The sequence below is a fragment of the Atta colombica genome, unplaced genomic scaffold (genome assembly GCF_001594045.1).
Source record: "Atta colombica isolate Treedump-2 unplaced genomic scaffold, Acol1.0 scaffold78, whole genome shotgun sequence".
Classification (NCBI taxonomy): domain Eukaryota; kingdom Metazoa; phylum Arthropoda; class Insecta; order Hymenoptera; family Formicidae; genus Atta; species Atta colombica.
The window spans coordinates 513502-534841 of NW_017259570.1; the positions used below are offsets into that span (position 1 = coordinate 513502).

Sequence of the window (21340 nt, forward strand, 5' to 3'; positions counted from 1 at the left end):
TAGCTGCTGCGCTCGTAGTTGTCACCGATGTGCCACCGTTTACAGCTGCATTGACTGCATTGGCAGGGTTCGTCACCGAGGACGACGGATTGCTGGAAGCGGCGGCAGCGGCGGCTGCGGCGGCGACGACAGCAGCATCGTCAAGGCCTGTGGACGTCGCCGGGAGGACTGTCTGCCCGGTCACCCCGCCGACGCCGACACTGACGCCGACGCCGACGGCGGACGACGCGACGACTCCGTTACTGTGATGATGGTGATGATGATGGTGGTGGTGATGGTGGTGATGATGGTGTCCATGTCCGTGATGAATGGCGGCACCTACCACCACTTCCTTCTCGTAGCAGGCGGCGGCCATGTTGTCGGGTGCCTCCTCCTCCTCCTACTATCCGGGCAATTCCGCCGGCGCGCCGCCGTGGCCGTCCCTTCTCGCACGCCCGACGCTGACGACCCACGATGACCCACGGTGTCGAACGCTAGGCTTTCATAACGCGAAACTCTCGCGATGATTTTCCTCGACGACGGTCCGCTCTTCTCCGTCTGCTCTTCTCTGGTCGTCTCGAGCAACGTTTTGATTTTCCCGTTTCGCCGTCCCCTCGTTCGCCGTCGTCAAAGCGCGCCGCGGAAGCGAGAAAGAGGCCGGTTGAGATTGCGCTCGCCGCTCGCCTTCGACTATCTCGAGGTAGGTAGGTATTCGAAGTATTCGTCCTTGCGTTGTTGAAAACAATGACGATGACGATGACGGGGACGAAGTTGCTGGGGTGGTCAGTGACGGCCACAACGATACTCCCCGACTAAACTCACGCACTCTCGAGCGAGTCGGAGTAAAAGGATATAGCTCATCGCCGCGATATAGCCTTAGCCAAGGGTTGGACCAAAAGGATATATCCAACACCGAGGAAAGCTCGATCCCGAGACAAGTTCAGCGCGTGCGGCAAACGTATTATAGTATTAATACTATCGCATGTTTCATTTTTTCTTTTATTTCGGACAAAAAACTCATTCTAGTGTGCCAATTACGTACGGGGGCCCCTATTACTCTCCCTGGCATTTAATGCTCGCTCTTTCAGGACGGTCGGTCTTCTCTCGTCACCGTTCGCTGTCAGGACCACCCGTTCTGCAGCCCTCTTCCTTTCTCCCTACTCTCTCTCTCTCTCTCTCTCTCTCTCTCTCTCTCTCTCTCTCTCTCTCTCTCTCTCTTCTCTCTCTTTCTTCGTCTACCACATTGACCGGTGTCTTCTTCGGCTCTCCTTGTTCGCGACCACCTCTCACGCGTGCTTCACTTCACTGTCACGAATCGCTCGAGGGTCCGGGTCGCGCAATCCGATCGTCGCCGATGCCCGCCGCCCCGCTTACGGATCAGCACTCTGCGCCGCGTGTCAACTACTCGCGAGGCGAACCCGTGGGAACCCCGTCGTGTAATCAGCACTGGAGTATCGTCGGGATGTCGTCGGGCCCGTGCCGACGTCCGACTGACTGGGCGTAGTAGCGCGTTCGGTTCGCTCAGTCGCGACTCGCGTCTATGTGTGCGCCGTCGCCGTCTATATCGTGCGACGCATGGATCCCCCGGTTCGTTCCGCCTCCTCGGATCGTCTCTTCCTCGACACGTCTCTCTCTCTCTCTCTCTCTCTCTCTCTCTCTCTCTCTCTCTCTCTCTTTCCCCCTCACGTGCACCCTTATACCGCGTATGTACAAAAACCACGGCGATCGTTTTCCACCCTCGCGTCCGCGTGTACGATCTACGATTCGAACGTGTCGGGCACGTCCTACACCGCGGCGTGCGTACGGCCTGCGTGCGGACGCGTCAAACGTGCGTGCGTACGTGTTATGTATGTATTTTTTTTTACATTTACATATAATGTATGGGTGTGTGTATGTACGTGTGTGTATGCGCGGAGCGCAACGCAGGCAGATGAACGCGGCTCGATCGTCGCGCACTGACAGCCGAGCTGCGACTGAGAGCCGAGTTCCTGGGGGACCCTCGACGGACTCCCCTCCCGACGCCCGACGGACGTTCGCCTTGCCGGCACTCACGCGTGGTCGATCGTCGAGAGCGGGCTAATGCCGGGTTTACACGCTCCGAAAGCGATGGGTGTGAAATGTCCAATTTTTACCGTTTATAGGATATGCATTTATTTCGTATGCTTTGAGACATTTGAAATAAAATTGAATTTGCGTCTGAAAATTTTTACTTGTAAATTCACTTATTAAATTGTCGAATCAAAACCGCTTGAATTTTTCTCTCACAATACTTAATAATATTTTTCATTTACCTTTTTAATATGTACTTATTTATTATTACTCTGATTAATTCTAATATTATATAATAATGGGGTATGTATTATGTTCGGAGTAATTGTCGTCAGAGATTATTGCTTAATTGGAGTCGCAACGTAGTGTTAAAGAACGGATTTAAATGCCCTTCATCGCGCACTGCGCTTCGCTTACACTTTGTGCACTCGGAATGAAATAATTTCCGAAGTTCATGGAAGAGAGAGAGGGAGAAAGAAAATGTCTCTTATGAAAAAGTTCGGAAGAAAATTTAAAGACATGGGTTTTCATTCTTGGGAAAACGCGTTTGGCAGTACTGCACCGGCGCTGCTGTCAGTGCTGTCCACCACTACGAGAGTGCGACAGAGTGCGAGGGCATGTGAGGTGAAGGCACCGCTCAGACGCCATGCAAATTGGTGCAAGTCAGTGCATCACGTGTAAGTACCGTCCAGGATTTCTGTGATGTCTATCCCTCGGTACGCGAGGTCGACATGAGTGGCGAGTCGGCGCTTCATCGTAAGATGTATTACTTAGACGTTTCTCTGTTAGTACATTCACTATTTCATCATACATAGACGCGATTATTACGACTAGTCACTGCGTGACATAACCTGTACGCGCGACTCCCTCGAGTTTCAATTCCATTGTCGAGCGAGCGCGACAACCGTCGCCGAGAACCGAGAGATTTGCATGCTTAGAAAATTCTTATCTACAATATAGGATACAGCAAAACTTATTTCTATTTGTAGAGAAATTCCATCGGATCCTGATCTAATAGTGTCTCCTGTGTATCTCAAGAAGAATATTTTGGAAGCCGTCCGATCGCTGTTCGGAGAGGAAGGAGCCAAGAGTTCTGTAGACATTCTAAAGCTCTCTCCTGAAAAGCGTAGATTTGTTCTACGCTGTTCACGTAACAGTTACGTCCGATTACGAGCGAGTCTGACTCTGAGTACAAAATACGAGGGAAAGACTTGCGTGTACACAGTTCATCGAGCATCACCGAATTTATTGTCATTCACTGCTGACAGTAGAACGTTCCAGCACGGAGAAGTCCCTTTTGATTCTTCGCCATGCCAATGATATATAAAGAGGGTAAGGACACCATTATCTTCGCGACTAAGGAAGATCATGCAGTACCCAGCAAAATCAGTCTTCCTGAACCGGAGCCCAGTCCCGGGCTGTTGTTGGCCAATGGCGAGATCAATTGGAACTGCCCATGTCTAGGAGGCATGGCGACTGGGCCATGCGGTTTAGAATTCCGTGAAGCCTTCTCCTGCTTCCACTATTCCACCGCAGACCCAAAGGGCTCGGATTGTCGCGTTGCGTTCGAGACGATGCAGAGCTGTATGTCGCAATACCCGGCTCTGTACGAGAGCAAGGGCATGTCGGCAGACGACCTGGAAGACGATGAGATTGGGAAAGAGGTGGAACAGAAGAAGCAGCCACAGGAGAGTAGCGAAGATAAGAGAAAGATGATGGTTGCTAGTCAAGGCGCGGCGGATTAGCAATAATAGTTTCTGTTTCTTACATGTGTCTTACTATCTTAATTACTTTAAGGAACTTAATTTTACCTGTTGCCTGTATAGTTCAAAATAAATTTTTTGAAATAACATTTGCAATTAAAGTTGGATCTATTAAGTTTGCGAACAATTTGGAGCAAGTAAAATTGTGGCTCAAAATAATCCGGAATCCTCCGAAGAACTTTATTATTTTTTTACTATTATATATAGACACATGAGTGAAAAATGATATATCCAGTTCTTCGTATTAAATAATATTTCTTACGAACTTGTATAATTTCCAGTGCATCGATTATTTGTTGCAAAACAGTCTTAAACCGAAGCTGGAATAGTAATATAACAAATTAAATTTCACTATATTTAAATCTTATACATTCTCTTTGCAAACTAATATAACTCGAAATGAATTCAGTTCTGTCTGGAAAGAAAAACTTATTATTATTATTTTTCTGTATTTATAATTTATATTATAACTTATATTTCACTTTTATTCTTTTTCCTCTTTTCTTTGTAATGCGGATATATTTCAGTTTAAGTATAGAAAATGTGAAAAGAAGTACAACATTAAAATGGAAAATATCTTATTGTTGTATCTATTTTTTCCTCATTTAAATCTTCTTTTCACGCATACTTTATTTAAGGGATATCTTTATGATGCATTATGAAGATTTTCTCTAAAAAATTGATTTTGTCCTGCACTCGGAGACAATACAATTCTTTCCAATCTACACAATAGTTCTTCGAGTATATCCTGCGGATGCCTACAGAATGTTCTAGAATACCCTCTGGACGTCTCTTGGAGGACTGTGTTGTATAGGAAGGAATCTTCCACAGGTAAATCGAATAAATGTTAAATAAATGCAGAATATTATTAAAAATGTAGAATATTATTAAAAATAAGAGCACGAAGTCTTGCATAACGTTTCTTATATAAGAAAATGAGCAATGAAAACCCTTCACATTTCCTACTTTTTCATGCAATAAAAGATTTCGATTAGTTTCATTTTCTTATACTTTATGCACCATGCATTATGCAAAGGTCTCTTCTCCTGCCTTAAAGCCGCAGCACAGACTTTTGCATAACGCATAACGCATGGCGCATAAACGGATCAACTAATCAGAATCTTCCTTTTCTTTCCATTCCATAGAAAAGAAGAATTTCAATTGGTTCTCTGATGAAAATTTTTCTTAGAATTTTTCATATAATTTTTCAGAATTTCTCTATAATTTTGTAACTTTCTCACATTTTTTTATGAATTGGAACATTTCTCAGAAAATCTACATCTTTTCTCAGAATTTTTTATATATGTTAATTATGAAATATCGTAAGATTTTTAAGATTTTTTGTAAGTATAATTTCTGATGAAATATTAGAAAATCTGAAAAATTTAAAAATACTTTTTAAAAAATTATGGGATGAGAAATTTCAGAATATTTCAGAATTCACTTGTATGAGAAGTTCTGAGAGGAGATGTAAACTTTCCGAATATTTCTGAGTATTTCTGAAAAATGTTCCAATTCATATAAAAATTATAAGAAAAATTTTCACCAGGGTTGATTCCTTTATGCACTATGCATCATGTGTTATACAAGAGTCTCTGCTGTGGCCATTAATTATAGAAGAGTCTTGATTATGATTTCGTGAGAAGCTTTCAGAGATGTTAACGATTCAAATCTACCGCGTGCCGTCTAGATCACTCGCTACTTCTCGCAGACGTCGCCCGATGGCGGAGTCTAGCCGCGTGACGTCGAGCGCGCGCGCGCGCGCGCGCGCGCGTGCTCGTTCCACCCCTGTGACCCCCTCGGATAGTCTTTCCATTCCGCTCACATATGTAGTCGTGACACTAGCATCGCGTACGGCGTATTATCGGGCGCAACGCGATAATAACAGAGTCCCGCTGTTCGCCAGTAGCCGTTTACGGTAGCGACAACGTCTCGTTCGTCGTGGTCGTTGACGCTATGAGTTTGTCGTTACTCTCGCGGCCCGTGCGCCCGTCGGAATTAGTGTTGAAAAGTGTCGTTGCCCGTTGTCTAAATTGTCTCTCGGTCGCAGCGCAGCGCGACGTCGAGTAGTGACACGCGTCGCGTGCGAGCATCGAGCTGATCGAGCATCGATCACCGATACCGACGCCGAGACAGATTTACGGAGCGACAGAGACGGAAAGACTTATAGACGGTGAACAAAGTGCAGTAAGCCAAGTTTCCGTCAAGTCGGCCGGTTAGAAAAGAGCGAACTCGTTAGCGCGCGCGCGCGCGCACGCCCCCGGATACGTTCCTTGGCAGTGACCGAGAGTGTCCTGGTTTTCGTGCGCCGGTGCTGCTGGTGGAGAAGCGCGTCGTGATCATCCCTTGGTCCATCGTAACGTCGCCTCATCATGGACACTCATAAGAAGGAGAAGAAACACAAGGAAAAAAGGAGGTGAGTCGCTTGCGCGCGCGCGCAAGAAAGGAAGAGAGAGAGAGACAAAGAGAGACATGTAGAGATCAAGAGAGAGTGTGTGAAAGTCGCGTCTTTATTTTCGGATCGACCGTATGGATCATATATCCAGGATGACGTGAATTTTCACTTGCGGTTGTATCGTTTGAACGATAGATGTTAACATGTGATCTGTTTTTTTTTATTCCCGCACTAGACTACTAGAATTCTCTTGTTTTCGCCAAACGTATCAAATCATGTATCTATCTCATTTTAAGTTTTAAAAGCGTACTACTTAGTTTAGCTACAAAAAACAGACTTGTAATAATATCGTAATTGTAATTTAATGGGATTTAGGTGAACATAGGAGAGAGAGAGAGAGAGAGAGAGAGAGAGAGAGAGAGAGAGAGAGAGAGAGAGAGAGAGAAAGAGAAAGATAAACGAGAAAAACGTGCGTGTATGTGTGATTTGACGCAATCGCTCTGCTTCTTTGATGTACGGATCGTCACTCTGTCTCTTTCTCTGATTACAACGCTTCGTCTCATTCGCACCTCCAGGCGGCGCTCGTTTCCGTCTTTGTCTAACGCCACGTGATCTCGTCTTCTGTCTCTGTCGCTCTCGCGGATTCTTTATCGGACTTGTCGTTTTCTCGTTCTTTCTCGTTTTGTCTTTATCTCTTTCTCTCTCTCCCTCCTTCCTCTGCTGTTAAGTCTCTTAAATCGGACGAAAGAAATTCTAAACAAGTGTCAATAAGATGCTTCATCTTTTCTTTTTTTATTAGCCAATCTGTCTTATTTTGATTGGTCTTTAAGTTATTTACGATACCACATTGTTGCTCCAGTTTTGCTTTCCCTTCATTATTACGACTTATTTATGACTTGCTACTTTAAAATTGATCTGGTTTCTTTATTCTGTTATTTATACGTCATTAAACTAAATTTCTGCTATAGCCACCTATGATTTTGTCTATTAACTTGAGATTTGATTTTTTGAAAATCGCCATTTATTTCTGATTCGAATTCGAATCAAATTTAAATAACGTATTATATTTCTACATCTCCAGGGTTGCCAAAATTGGAAAGCAGAAAAATTAGAGAAATGTCAGGAAATTTTGCATAATTTTTCTAGAAAATTAATATTTTTTACTTTAAAAACGTTTAGTATGGCTACATCATATCTATGTAGTTTTGGAATATTACCAACTTAAAAATGCAAAAATTACGATTAAAAATGCAAGAAGTATCATCAGCAACATTAATTAATATAATAACATTCTACGTTATAAATAGTTATAAATAGTTAATACGTTTATAAATAGTTCTCTCAACAAAATATTAGACGTTTCCAAATCAGATCAAAAAATTTCAAAATATTGAAAGAAAATTACAAAATTTTGTCTGAAAATCCAGGAAAAGTTAGAGTATTTTAGGATGAAGAATTTATTCATTTTTTTTTCATTTTATTTTCTTATTTAATGTCCCCAAAAGGAATTTTTTTTTCCTGTTTTTTCTGTTTAATTTTTCAGCGGCACGCTGGTATGCGAATGATCTTTTTTATGTCGTGGCGCAACAAGCTCATGAAATGTACACGCAATATAATATAAACTACCGCTTTTCGAACGGAATATTTATTACTTCAAATATCGTCGATGCGACATCACCGATAGTCTTTTTTAAAAAGAACTCGAGATTCAATTTCTCTTTTTTCTTGATCGCGCGCACGCGCGCGATCGCGAAGCGTTTATTATACAATCGTCGACAATTCTGATTATATTTCAGTGTTTCATTAGGTGCTATTACGTAAAATGATAAAAGGTTTATCGGTTATCCAGGAATACATCCCGCATTGATATGTTCTATATTCACACGCGTAGTTACGAAAATTTCATCATATTACACCACCAACTAAGCCAAACGTACTCAATCGTTATCAGTGAACAAACAATAGAAGTTATATTTTGCTATTGTAATATTTGTAATTGATTTCGATCAATTGTTTAAATAGATAGATAAAAACTTTTAGTTATTTTCTTGATGAGGCAGAATCTACCGATTTTGTCGATCATTTTTATATACAGTGAGTACAAAAAGTATTTACAGAGAAAATATTTTTTAAAAAAAACTTTATTTTTAAAAAGTAAATATTATCCAGGGAGAAATGAGTCATCGAATTGATGTCGAATTAATATAAATTCGATAATTTTAACACCAATTTGACGTCGATTCGATGTTTAATTAACGATTATTTCTTGTTGGATAATTAATAATTTATTCATAAAATAGACTGTATATTTCTTAAAATTATATATACTAAAATGATGTGTATTGATTGTAAATATATCATCCAAAAAATAAACGAAAATTAAAAATTGTATTGTTTCAATGCTCAAAAAGTATTCGTATAGACGAGAAATTTAGCTTCTAAAATCAGGAATGCTAAGCTCGTTTATTTATATTAGAACAGAATGTATTCATGTGTAAAATGGCTAATTAATGTTTATTTTCTTCAAATAAAGTTTTTTTTATAACAAATTTCCTTGTACGAATACTTTTTGCTCTATATGTATCATAAAATTATAGCAAGTATAGTATTATCTTCATTAACAATAAATAAAAAAATAAAAATCTACAGGATGAACTCGGACGTTTCGATCAGACTGTGGAGATTTTATAGATTTAATTTTCGAAAAGTTTCCTATAAACGAAGGTTGGAAAATGCTAATTTCTTAAAAGTTAATTTCTAAAAACTCTATGAAAACATGATCTTTTTTACACATTTTTATAAATATCAGGGAAAGAATGCGTTTTTAAGAAAAAAAAAAATTGGAAAAGTCAAAAATTAAATTATCTTTTAAATGAGATGAAAATGCACATATTTCTGGGAAACTTTTGTTCAGAATTTTTCCTGTAAAATCTTAAAGTTTGGGCGCAGAATATTAAAGCCCACTCTATATAATAGTATACATACGGAGAGAATTTTCCTTTAAAATTTACCCTGAAATATGATAGTTGTACAGTACAATACAATATTTTTGCCATGCACTTCAGTAAAATCAGTCAAACATATTTTATACTTTATTGTAGTTTTATTAACGAATGAGAAAGTTTACATTAAAATTCTTCGAAATACAATATTGTCTCACAATTATCATATTTTCAGGATAATCTCTAAGAAAAAATTCTCTCCGTACATCAATAGAATCAAAATTTTGCAATCGAAATATAATTTCGATATTTTCAGCCATTTAATTTGAATTAATTATTTCCTCGATAAAATGATAAAAAAAACATAGAATTGAAAAAAACTGTTGAAGAGCGTACGTAAGTTGCGAAATGAAGTCAATTTTATTAATATTATTATTATTACTATTAAAAGTTCACCTTTAACCATTCTCACTTATATTCTCTCACACGAGAGAAGCTAATTCTTTATCATGCGGATAACAACGTCCATGACAACGGTAATTCCAAATTAGACAATGTTATACTTCTATCCACTCCGATTTCGCTCTATAAGAGCGTAGAATGGAAAATTTTATACCGTTGAATTATGTCGGTAATCAGTCGTCCAAAGTTCAGACTTTAACATCGATAACAATTGGTGATCTTCTATTTTTCATGCTCTTTTCATACGTCAACGTTAATTATAATTCGGGAGTTTCGATCCATCATCCCGCATTAATTCTAATTGAATTCAACCCAATAAAAAATAATAATGTTCCTCTCTCAAATATCTGACCGGGGAAACATTGTTCCATCGTGGTTCTATTTCTCAAATGGCGAATATAAATAAAGGGGTTCACGTTGCGTGATTTAAGAGGAGTTGCGTTTCCCGAGAAGTGGTCCATAGGAAGAGTCACGAGGAGTTGCTCTCCCTCTCCTCTGAATCGCGAGGGTCTCTCGCGTGACACGCTCTAAAATAACCTGCTCGGATACTGTGAAACTACGAGGAAATCATTAGCGTCATAGTGGGGTTATATGATAGTCATCGGTAGACCGTAACAAGACGAAAACAACATTCGGCACGTATCACGCATGCACGATAGCGCACTAAGCAACAAAAAAAAATATTTCATTTACGTAGGGTTATCATTATCAAATATAAAAGTATAATGATAGCAACGCGATGATTGTTACTTACTCCCTTTTACACGGACTTTCTGTCACGTAGTCACTACATCGGACAAGACACTCTAATTCTTTGTTATCGCAATATTCCTCTGACATAAACAAGTTTTTTCCCGGTTTACAAAACTTTAATTCATGTGTGGAGATTAAAAATTTAACATGTTTTTGTGCGTGAGATTTGTTCGTGAATATTTTTCATAGTACATCAAGTTGAGGATCTGAATAATTTTACAGAGGGTATAAGAATTAGTGGTGCAGAGACATTTCTCATAGAATTTAAATTACTTTTGCGAGCATTGAAATCGAATTATGAGGTATTGGAGAAAAAAAAGTTCGATCATTCAAATTCCAGTAATTAAGTAATCGAACTTTCAATATTAAATCTTATATCATTAGTTAATTAGTTAAATACAAGGTATTTTCTTTAAAATCTGTAATATAAATATAATTGTAAGCAATTATATCGCCAAGAAAAGATTTATTCCTTAGGCAGTAAGAGATTAATTGCAGTTTTGTATAAAATGACAAAATAGCAACCTGCTCAGATTAATTACACTTTATATAAAATAGCAAAATAGCGACATCTGCTGAAATTAATCAGAAAGCTTAATATTATAAGAAATAAAGACATAATCGCGTTATAACGCGTTTTCGATTAATCTTGTCACAATGTAACATATTTATGCAAGCAAAAAGTTACTGTATGTCTCGCCAAGTGATCGATAGAGGTTTACAAAGGGATAGGCAGGGGAAGTAGAGATTAATATGTCAATTAGAGTGTCTGCTGTGACAGTTATTTCTCTGTATAAGTGATGATATGAGCGAGGGGAGTTCTCTTCTCTCCAGCCACGTATGCATAGTCTGCACAGGATGTTCAGCGGCGTTATCTGTCAAAGACAGAATCAGAAAGAAGAAAAGAAAAGAGTTTGGCTCGATATTGTCATCGGTTGACATCATATCCTTCTTAATTCTAACTGGGACGTTTATTTCGAAATGTTAATTTTCCTATAATTATGTACAAGATTTCATGACTGGGAAGTTGCGGTAGGTAATTTCCCTTGATATTTGCGATAACCCGATTCCAAACTAGTCAAGACTCCATCCATTAAAAGATGATGTGGCAGAAATGAAATGCTGTGTATATCGCGATGATTACGCGTGCACGCATGACCAACAGAGGACTTGTGCAAAGTTTTCTTTCTTAATTGTTCGTATATCGCGACTTGGCGTTGACAGCGTTACGCATCTGGTCAGCTGAGTGAAACATAGATTGAATTTTATCTCTATAAGACCCAGTTTTGCCAATGTAAGATTAACTTTAATCTCAATTTATTTTTTATCTTTTTTTTTAGAATTAGATATCCTGGTTTCTAATTCTTTTTCTAATTCTTAAAAATAAACACTAAGTTAAATCTTACATTGGTGGAACCGGGCCTAAATTGAATTAATAAATTCAGAGAACTGAGAAATTCAGAGAATTAATAAATTTATAGAAATTTATTCATTATATTCAAGTATTTAATATAAGCATCTAATTTAGAATTCGCCTATAAATTTTTTATGATTCTCGTATGTTAATTGTAAAAAATACTACAAAGAAAGAATTATTTTGTTGAAATATCTAAAAATTTAAGTAAATACAGATTTGAAAATAATTATGCATGACACTCAAGCTGGTTTTTAGAATATTATGTTGAATTGCAAATTTCCATAAGAAAATCTATAATATATAGAGTATTGCTTAAATAGTGGACACTAATTATATAACGTTATTCCTAATTAAAAATTGAATCGAAAAATTCTCTATAATTTTACAATTTTCGAAAAAGCATAAAAAATTTGTTAAATTGCTAGTCATGATATTACTGCGATAATTTAGTAGAATTAGTAGCGAAAAATCGAAAAATTCATCATTTTTAAGGACCAGTATATAAATTCGTAGTAATAAATTCACAGCTAAACCGTTTAAACTTCTATAATTTGTGTTATCACTCGTCCTATAATATATTATATTGTTTACAATTTCCGTAATGGTTGACGAAATATTAATTTCTAAATATTGCCAAATAAGCGCGTATCCAGCTGCCCAATCATTAACGAAAATTGCAAAATGGTAGAAGATTTTTCGGCTCAATTTTTAATCAGAAATAACGTTATATGATGTTAGTATCTGCTTTTTAAGAAACACCCTGTAGATTGCTTTCTGTTCTCAAGATATCTAATGGCGAATTCAAGATGCACTAGTGTGCGCTGGTGCATATTAAAGCCGTACACTGATTTAAATAAAAATGAAATGGAAATATTTCAAATTATAAAATTAATACATATTTTACTTAACAGCACAATAAAGTATATTGGCTTAGTTTACATCGTGCACTTGATACTAACTAGTAACTTTCTATTGAATTATCTTAATTCCGGCGATACGTGTAAACATATACATATGTGTATTTAATCATTTTGATGCACATTATATCAATTTAGTACATTATTCTTTGATCGCTGAAATTAAAATAATTTAATAGACAGTTACTAATTAGTACGTGTATCAAGTGCATGATGTAAACTAAGTTGAGTATTTCATGATTTAACCGGTTTTTATGTTTATTTATAAATGTATACTGATATATATTTACATTAACTTTTGTACGACGGCTTTAATGTGCATCAGTGCGTACTGATTGTAAGTGCGTTCCAATCGAATTCGCTAAAAGATTTCAAGTACATTACCGAAATTATACGACGTGTCATTAAATTCGATTGGAGGATACTTAATCGCGGTTTGGAAAAACCTCGCGCGTCACTACTATATAGAAATCCTAAGAAACAATATCATGTGCAAACGTACTTTGTACGTAAATGTTTAGATTCTTCCTGCCAAATCGGCTTAGAGTATTGTATGCATATCGTATGTCACATCCGGAAGTATTAATCATCGCTTAAATATCCTCCATGAAATTTAGGCGCGATAAAAAACGCACTGCTTATTTGTTTAACCGAGTGTAACATGAAGATTTTATATATCGAAGGTTGCAAAAAACGTTCACCGTAACTAAATAAATGTAGCCGATTGACATATTATAGAAATGATTGCGAAATAATTTCCGCGTTTTCGTATCGACAATACTTCCGATTGCATGATTCGCCACGAGGATTACGCGGCCGGTTCAAGGATCGCGCAGGTTGCGTCAAGATTACATACCCGTCATCGGGATTGCGTTGCATCCGTGCAGGTTGCATGGTCTCGCTAAAAAAAAATGCCGGATAAATGTTTGCGAGTACGGAAAGAATGATTGTATTGATACATATAAAAGTTTTCGTTCTAAATTTCTTTCAGTGAAATCTCAAAGTAAAAATATTTCTGGAGAAAAAGTGACGATCTTCACTCTTTTTAGAATGAATTTTCATTTCAAAGGAGTGAAATCTCACTTAAAAAAAAAAAGGAATGAGATTCACTCCTTTGAAGTGAAAATTCACTCTAAAAAGGATGACAATTGTCACTCTTTTTCAAGAAGGGAAATATTTTCACTTTTTTTTCAAGGCTGGTTGCATTTTCACTCTATTGAGATTTCGCTGTAAGAAATTTAGAGTGTATAGATATAGATACAAAATAATTTGTCCATCAAAATAATTAGGCCATCAAAATAGTATATTGTATATTGAGATTTATATTATTTGTATTAAAAACCTTGCATTGATTCGTAACTCCTTACGTATATTTTTAATTAATTTAAAAATATGATTAAGCCAGTTCATAATCTTATGAAATATAAGTTCTTATATTGAATATAAGTTCTTATTTGAGACCGTCTTAAGTTCTATTTTGAGGTATCACGAACCAATCAGAGGGCCGCATTAAAACATGTCTTAAAACGTTACTTAAAACGTCTTGAAAATAAGAATCGATCTATGTTTAGTTTTAGTAAACTTAGTTTTAGAAAACTCAAGCATGAAGAGAGCAATACTGCAAAAAATTTTGATATTCTAGAATCAGCTTGAGCGTTCTATATAATTATTTTGACAATTCAGTAAAATTTATTTTTCGATCTGTATTTAGCTAAAATTTTAAATAATTCAGCAAAACCGTTTTTTTTTTCTGTGAGTGATTTGTGACGGACACAGCTTCTCTTGTTCTTTTTAAGCGCGCGATATCCGTTGGGGATCACGTTATCTTCTGCGATAGGAATGTTAGCGGCCGACCACCAGGCATTCAAATTACCGGAAAGTCATTAGACACACGACCACAGAGAGTGAGAATAACCCATTTATTGCTTCCATTAAAAGATAAACTCAAACGCAAAGCAAAATAAACTCTTTTGCCTCAACGTTGTTTTCGTTGACAAGTGTCTCTTAATTCGAAATTTGTTAAGATCTCTTCAACATAATTCCATGGGCAATTTGATAAAAGTCAATGACTTTTTAAAAGGAGACTGTTGAAAAATATGTCAAGTTTTGATAGAAAAAAAAGTTAAAAAGTCACTAACTTATCAAAATGCCCACATAATGCCAGAAAATGATAGTGTTCCCAAAAGATTAATTTGGTTTCTTCAGATATTTAATTTGCCAATTTTTTTTTTTAAATAGTGATATATGGCACTAAAATATTCATTTCCAGCTAGATTTATATCTGAATCGTAACAAGCGTACGTGTTAAATTAATGCAAAAATATGCTAATTGCATTGTTTTTCAACATATTCCTTTCTATCGACATTTCTGTGAGAGATATAAATTACTATCACGTATTCCATGAATTCGATCGATCGATATTTCAATTATATATTCGCGATTGTTTCTTTTATACGAAAAATCACAAAAATATTTTTGCAAAAATATTTTTACGCTGAATTCGTAGCGTTGTTTGCATGATGACAATAATTTATTGCGTCAGAAACCTGCAGAATGGCAAACGTCAACGTTTGATGAGCCACAATAGATAAATCAAAATGTCTGAAATGGTAAAAACGTGCTCAGTGAATTTGTTATGTTCGCACACGGCGTCGATGATAGAGTATCGTTATCGATGTGCGAGATAACGATCGTTCAGAACGTCCAGCAGAAATAGCATCGCATTGCTACCGGGCTTTAGTATCGCGCGAACCGTGAAGGTGGATTAAAAGTCACACTTACATAAAGGGAGCATGCAAGAGGACGAAGATGACGATCCCGCTCATGGTTGAGTTCTCGACGGACCGTTAAACTAAATCATCGACATTCCGCTCACGAATCTAATTTCAATCCTAGTTCGGTTAAGATAAAGAATAAGAGAAACAACTGAGAGATACAAAAAAGATAAGCCGATAAGAGATAATAGAAAAAAATCGTTGCGACTATTGTTGATTACTGAAGGCGGGATGAAAATGATTGTAGAGACGTAAAGGATACGTAAAAAATAAGTGCGAATCATTTGATATGGATGAAACTCGAAAAGAATAGAATTGGATAAGCGGATAAAGGAGAGTGAAGAACTCTAAAAGAGAAAAAGGTAATAGGAATTGAGGGAATTTTATTTTTTCCGTGAAAATTGTAGTCATTGAATATACGTGCGTATCGAGTGTAAAAAGAGGCCAACTTTGTGAAAAATAGAAAAGAAGAGCGAAGTGTGAATAAATTGAGAAAAGAAAGATTAGAAAAGAGAGGACTGGAAAAAAAACGCAGACATTCCACTTGTGAAGAAAAATTTGAATATTAATATTCAGGTATACAAGCAAGTTTAATTTTTTTGTACCTTTTTCTTTATTGGTGTTAGGAAATTCCTGATTATACATTGGCCACGTGGATCGGCTATAATCAAGATAAGCTCTTAGCAATAAAATGAGAAAACTAGATGTGAGAAAGAAGAGGAATGAAATTTCAAGCGAGTGGAAAATGATTGAGATGCAAAATAGATGAAACGCATTAATGCAGAAAATTTATTTTTACATAAATTGAATGTACATAGATTGGATTTATATAGCTTTTTACGTAGATTAAATTTATTATAGAGATTGACTTGTTAATGAATGGTAAAGATAATATTTTTAATTCTCTTATCAAAGAAACTAGTGAAGAAATAAAGAAAATTATAAAAGTTCAGAAGGAAAAGAATAAACGGAGTAAATTTAGGAAATCTGAACATTTTTTTAATGAAGACAAAAGATGAAGAAAGAAAAAAGCGGGCGTGGAGAGGTGAAGGACAATCGTCAACAGAATTAGCATAATTAAAGCGTGAAATTCCTACTAACTGTGAACTGAATCGCAAATAGAATCGGTTCTTTACGGAGAAAAAGAGACAACAAACAAGGAAAAAAAGGATAAAATAAACGGAAAAAATTTTGTTGATGAAAGATCCTCGAAGAAATTCAGAGAAGTCTCAAATTTCTATTGCTCGTCTTGATCGAAATAAGTATAATTAATTCTAAGAAAAGATAAAAAAAAAACCGATAAAGAAGATTGAAGAAAATAAAGAAAAAAAAGTAGAAAACTTCTTAAAAGTAGAGAACAACTAAAAGATTAAGTGACGTGGATAAAAAATTAAGGAATTAAAACATGAACGCGCGTTTGCACGAAGTGGCAACAGAAAGAAAAAGAGAAGATGGTGAGACGAGGGAGGAGGGTGGAAACATCATTCTTGGCGACGGTCATCAACAGCGAGGTCGTTGCTCTGATTTTCCCGACGACTGGATCGACAAGGTATCGGATTATACTGGTGTCAATGCGCATCACATGGCGAGAGAAAACGAGATCGATTTCCCGTCGCGCAAATTGCTGAAACCACCGCTGCCACCGTCGTCTTATGGTCCAGCGATCGCGTTTAACAATGTCTTACCCGACACTATTGTCGTACCCTCTCCTAGTATTACGTCACACGTTGGTGATAATGCTAGATCACGAGCTTGCGATATCGAGACGACATCTTGCTCCACGATGAGATTTCCTTATGCGCCTGGTGCGACTTGCAACGTGGCATGCAGTAATGCACCAGCGACGTGCAATGTCGCTCCAGCGAGTGCTGACTGCGACGATCCGGAGACAACGTGGTTCCGCAACGAGGATCACTTGGCCGAGCCACAATCGGGGGTTTGCACGGCGAACACGACCTCGAAAATTTGTCAGCTGGGCCCAATTGATGTCGAGGATCTCGCAATGTACTTCGATTCACCGACGGACGGCTGCAAGCCACCCTCGTTGGGTAATCGAGCGATCTATTCGAAGAAATCGCGCTACGGACAGGTCGTAAGGATGGATCAGTCTCAGGAACATCACCGCGATCTGAATTTCCGTGATCTACCTTCTTGCAATCTAACACCCAATAATCTACAAACTTGCGATATGGGGCCCAGTACACTGGGATATTGCGATATGGGCAACGATCTACGGCTTCGTAACTCAGGATACGATGGTCCGCCATTTTGCGATCCAAGACTTAGCGATTCGCGATTTTGCGGTATGAGGCTGTCCGAGGAGCAGCCCCGTGAATCAGGGCGACACAATCTGGGACGGGGCGACCCGGGACTGGGCAATTGGTTCTGCAACGATTGCCCGGAACTGTTCAATTTCTGCAGCGAGGAACGATGGCTGCAGTGCCCGGCGAGCGATCGCTGTCCCCTTTATGACACCTCGTACGCTTACGATGTGCCTGTTTTACCGCCATGTATGTACGAGAATGGTTACAACGATAATTGGCATTACGACAATGCGGAGGACGAACAACTCCTCGAGAATTACTTGTAAGTCGGTGATCATCATAATGTCCTTTTGTTCTCTCCGTTTTCATCTGCTTAGACTCTTCGACGTGTTTATCGCGATAGAATCACAAATGAATAAATTTTAATGAAATTTGTTGAAATTTTCTAATGATTTTTTTATGCTATGCTATAAACTGTTAAATATTAAGAGAACAGTAGTAATCCATTTCTACGGTTTCTAATTTCAAAAGTAAACAATGTCCATATTAATATGCACTTAGTAATAAATTAAATTTGAGTTAAATTTAATACATTTTTCTTCAGAGTTAAATTGTTTTAATTAAATTAACGACATATTAAGTAGGAGTAGCGGCGACCTGTAAAATTGATTTTAAATAATTAAAATTGAGTACCATATGGCATTATCAAATTTAACAGACTAAATCTATTTTTTTTTTAAATTAGTCTGGATATTTTAATTTTATTGAATTTTATCAATTTTCTTCTAATCTAATTCTAGAATCCAACTAGAATTACTTTATTTAATTTTGGTAGATTTGTATATTCTTTTATTCAGGGTTTTCATATCTTTTTAAGAAATATTTGATTTCTTTAACTTTGAAATAAGATTTCTCAATCACTTAAACAAATTAAACTGTTATTGAGAAAGAAAACTTTATTTGTTCAATTGGAGGAGGAATAACATACTTTGTATGTTATTTGCAATTTATGCAATATGGAATATTTTGTATTAATTACGCGGTAAAAGAGAAAATGACAGTCGTTTCCTCACGATAATTTTCCACAACGTTTAATTATGTCTACCGTTCTATTGGATTAGTCGATCAGTTTGACTTTGACTGGAGTCCGCCAACGGTAGGAGGGCGGTGAGGGAGAGAAAACGTGACGAGATCGTAGGATCGATTTCAAAAGCAATATCGTTCGAAGGTCGACCTGTCGCGATGATAACGCTTCGCTTAGCGATAACGTCGACGTTTTTTTCTCGATTAACGACCGAAAAGATGCACCTTCCAATCCGCTAATAGCTGCATTCTGTAGCAATAACAGTAATCGAATGACACGCTCGAACTCATAAGATTGTTGTGTTTAAAATTAGATTGCTCAAACGATTTCTTGAACTGAAGACGAAGTTGATAATTTTATAAAATGTTGAATACGTCAGATCCAATCAAACAAGTTCAATTGCTATCGAACTACTATTTAAATGTTCTCTTTATCGATACGCATATATATTTGCGCTTAGTAATCAAGCGCAACCTCGCTTCGAGATCAAGTAGCGTCCGCAGCTGCACAGCATGCATCATGATGCGCGGTTAGCGACTAATACAGCGTAATATGGAACCGAGTTGACGACCTTCAAGCAATGAAACTATGGTCTGTTCTTTTTCCATCCCAAGTTCTGAACTGTGTGTGTGTAATAAGTTAGAGTGAAACAAGTATAGATTGTTTTATTCTAACTTTTTGCATTAATTCAGAACTAGTTTATAATTCTTCGAAAAAGAACAGTTTATCGTGCGTGATAGCGCACCTGACATTACACTTGTCGCTTACAAGGCACTTCAAGATGTCTGTTTACGGAAAAAAAAAAAGTCTAGAGATAGTCAGAAGAGCTCTTGTTCATGCATGATTCATTTTACGTGAAAAACGAAAAATGATATATCTATATATTATATTCCGAAATCAACATTAATTTTTCGGCCAGTTCTATATTACGTGCACGAATGTTCCTTATTTTCCACCATATTTTTCCACCAATTCTCATGACATTTTTGAAAATTTGCGTTTTAGCAAAGAATGTTAATCCTCAAGTAATGTATCATCGATATTTTAATTGTGAATTTTGTGAAATGAATTTAAATTTATATTAATAATAATCGGTAAAATATAACTCGATTTATATGATGATAAAATTGTAATAGTAAAACTTTAAAGCTATGATAAATATACCAAAATTATCTCAGATGTTTTATATACCTAATCTAGAATACAATGAAAAATTTACTCTGTTTCTCAAAGATCTCTTTGTAAGCGAAAGAGTTAAATTCATATTGTTGCCAAAGGGTTAAAATATAGTTTACAATGTAATCAGCATATTTTCCACAGATTCTATAATACAGGTTTATAAAACATTCTTAAGGACCAAAAATTGCGCAATCTCCATAGAAATAATATCGGACGAACTAGCTCATTTCGCAGCCGCTAGACGAATTTTTCGTGTTATTGCAGGAGCAACGAGAAGAGGAAGGAAAGATCTCGCGATGCAGCGCGCTGCAGACGTAGCAGAGAAACCGATATCTTCACTGAACTTGCGGCTGCTCTTCCGGTCGCACCGGAACAAGCAGCGCTCTTAGATAAGGCCAGCGTAATGAGGTTGGCGATTGCCTACCTCAAAGTCCGAGCCGTCGTGGATTCCAGTGAGTATCTATGAAAGTATCTGAATGCTCGTCTTCATCGCTGCAACAAAGATGTTTCTTTCTTTCGAGATATAAAATACGATACTATTCAGCTAGAAACATAGAAATATTATTCAACTAGAAATATAGAAATATATATATTTGTTGCAAAATATTTAAACGCGGACATAAACATAAACGTTTCAAATATATTTTAATGTAGAATACTTTATAGGAATTTTATTCTCACAATTTTATAGCAAGTCAGAATCCTATAATAATAATATATCCTTATAAATAAATTTGTAGAAAATATGTATCTTAAGATACTTAATTTATTTGAACTTTAGGATATCATAAGATTTCCCTTCATTAAATATTATCAATTAGATATAGCCATTTTTGATTCTTTAAATCAAAGAGTTTGATAAGCGTGGGTTTTTAAAGTAAATAGTTTCAGATTTTAATATTATATTTTGCGATCTTAAATAATTTTGGGATTTAATTAACGTCATAAAATTAACTTATAACTACTAAATAACTACTAAATTTATGAATCTTTTAACATAAGTTCCAGTTACGCTGACAAAATCCGAGTCGTCCGCAAAGATGGATGAATTATTTCCAAAAGCTCTCAACGGCTTTATGTTAGTACTCTCCAGTGACGGCAACATGGTCTACCTTTCAGAAAATGTCAGAGACTATCTCGGAGTGTCACAAGTACGTTAAATGATCAAACAAACTTTCATAAACATTAATTATAATTATGAAGAGAAATCTAAACTAATAAATGACATAAACGAAATAATATCCAATGATTTTTGAAACAATTTTTATATTTTAAGTAACATTATCTTTCGTTTTAAACATTTTTTTAAGAATTTTCCAATTTGTATATAAAATTATTTTTGATAAATTTTATATTTATAA

At 36.8% G+C, this 21340-nt stretch overlaps 4 protein-coding genes across 7 annotated transcripts in view; 3 read left to right on the top strand and 1 right to left on the bottom strand.

The window, feature by feature from the left end:
* LOC108692613 (centrosomal and chromosomal factor-like) overlaps positions 1–361 on the bottom strand; it is a 3256-nt gene extending 2895 nt beyond the window's left edge. Inside the window, exon 1 of the mRNA XM_018200951.1 lies at positions 42–361. Within this exon, the coding sequence (XP_018056440.1) occupies positions 42–355 (314 nt within the window). The 5' untranslated portion in view covers positions 356–361. The remainder of the gene's footprint in view (positions 1–41) is intronic.
* A 2295-nt stretch (positions 362–2656) lies between these two features.
* LOC108692616 lies at positions 2657–3366 on the top strand. Its single transcript, XM_018200953.1, has 2 exons — positions 2657–2812; positions 3018–3366. Exons 1-2 carry the CDS (start codon positions 2760–2762, stop codon positions 3346–3348), a joined length of 384 nt encoding a protein of 127 aa, XP_018056442.1. The 5' UTR covers positions 2657–2759; the 3' UTR covers positions 3349–3366.
* On the top strand, positions 3337–3949 carry LOC108692614 (mitochondrial intermembrane space import and assembly protein 40). Its single transcript, XM_018200952.1, has one exon. The coding sequence runs from the start codon at positions 3339–3341 to the stop codon at positions 3771–3773; it is 435 nt and encodes a 144-aa protein (XP_018056441.1). The 5' UTR covers positions 3337–3338; the 3' UTR covers positions 3774–3949.
* Positions 3950–5619: 1670 nt separating this feature from the next.
* Positions 5620–21340, top strand: part of LOC108692612 (hypoxia-inducible factor 1-alpha) — a 45944-nt gene continuing 30223 nt past the window's right edge. The window contains exons 1-3 of one of the 4 annotated variants that reach the window (XM_018200950.1): positions 5620–6207; positions 20244–20431; positions 20982–21130. In XM_018200950.1, coding sequence (XP_018056439.1) covers positions 6164–6207; positions 20244–20431; positions 20982–21130 — 381 coding nt within the window. In that variant the 5' untranslated portion in view covers positions 5620–6163. Of the gene's footprint in view, positions 6208–15266; positions 18039–20243; positions 20432–20981; positions 21131–21340 lie in introns of those variants that run through there. The other 3 variants (XM_018200949.1, XR_001931996.1, XM_018200948.1) reach the window with 3 other exon arrangements.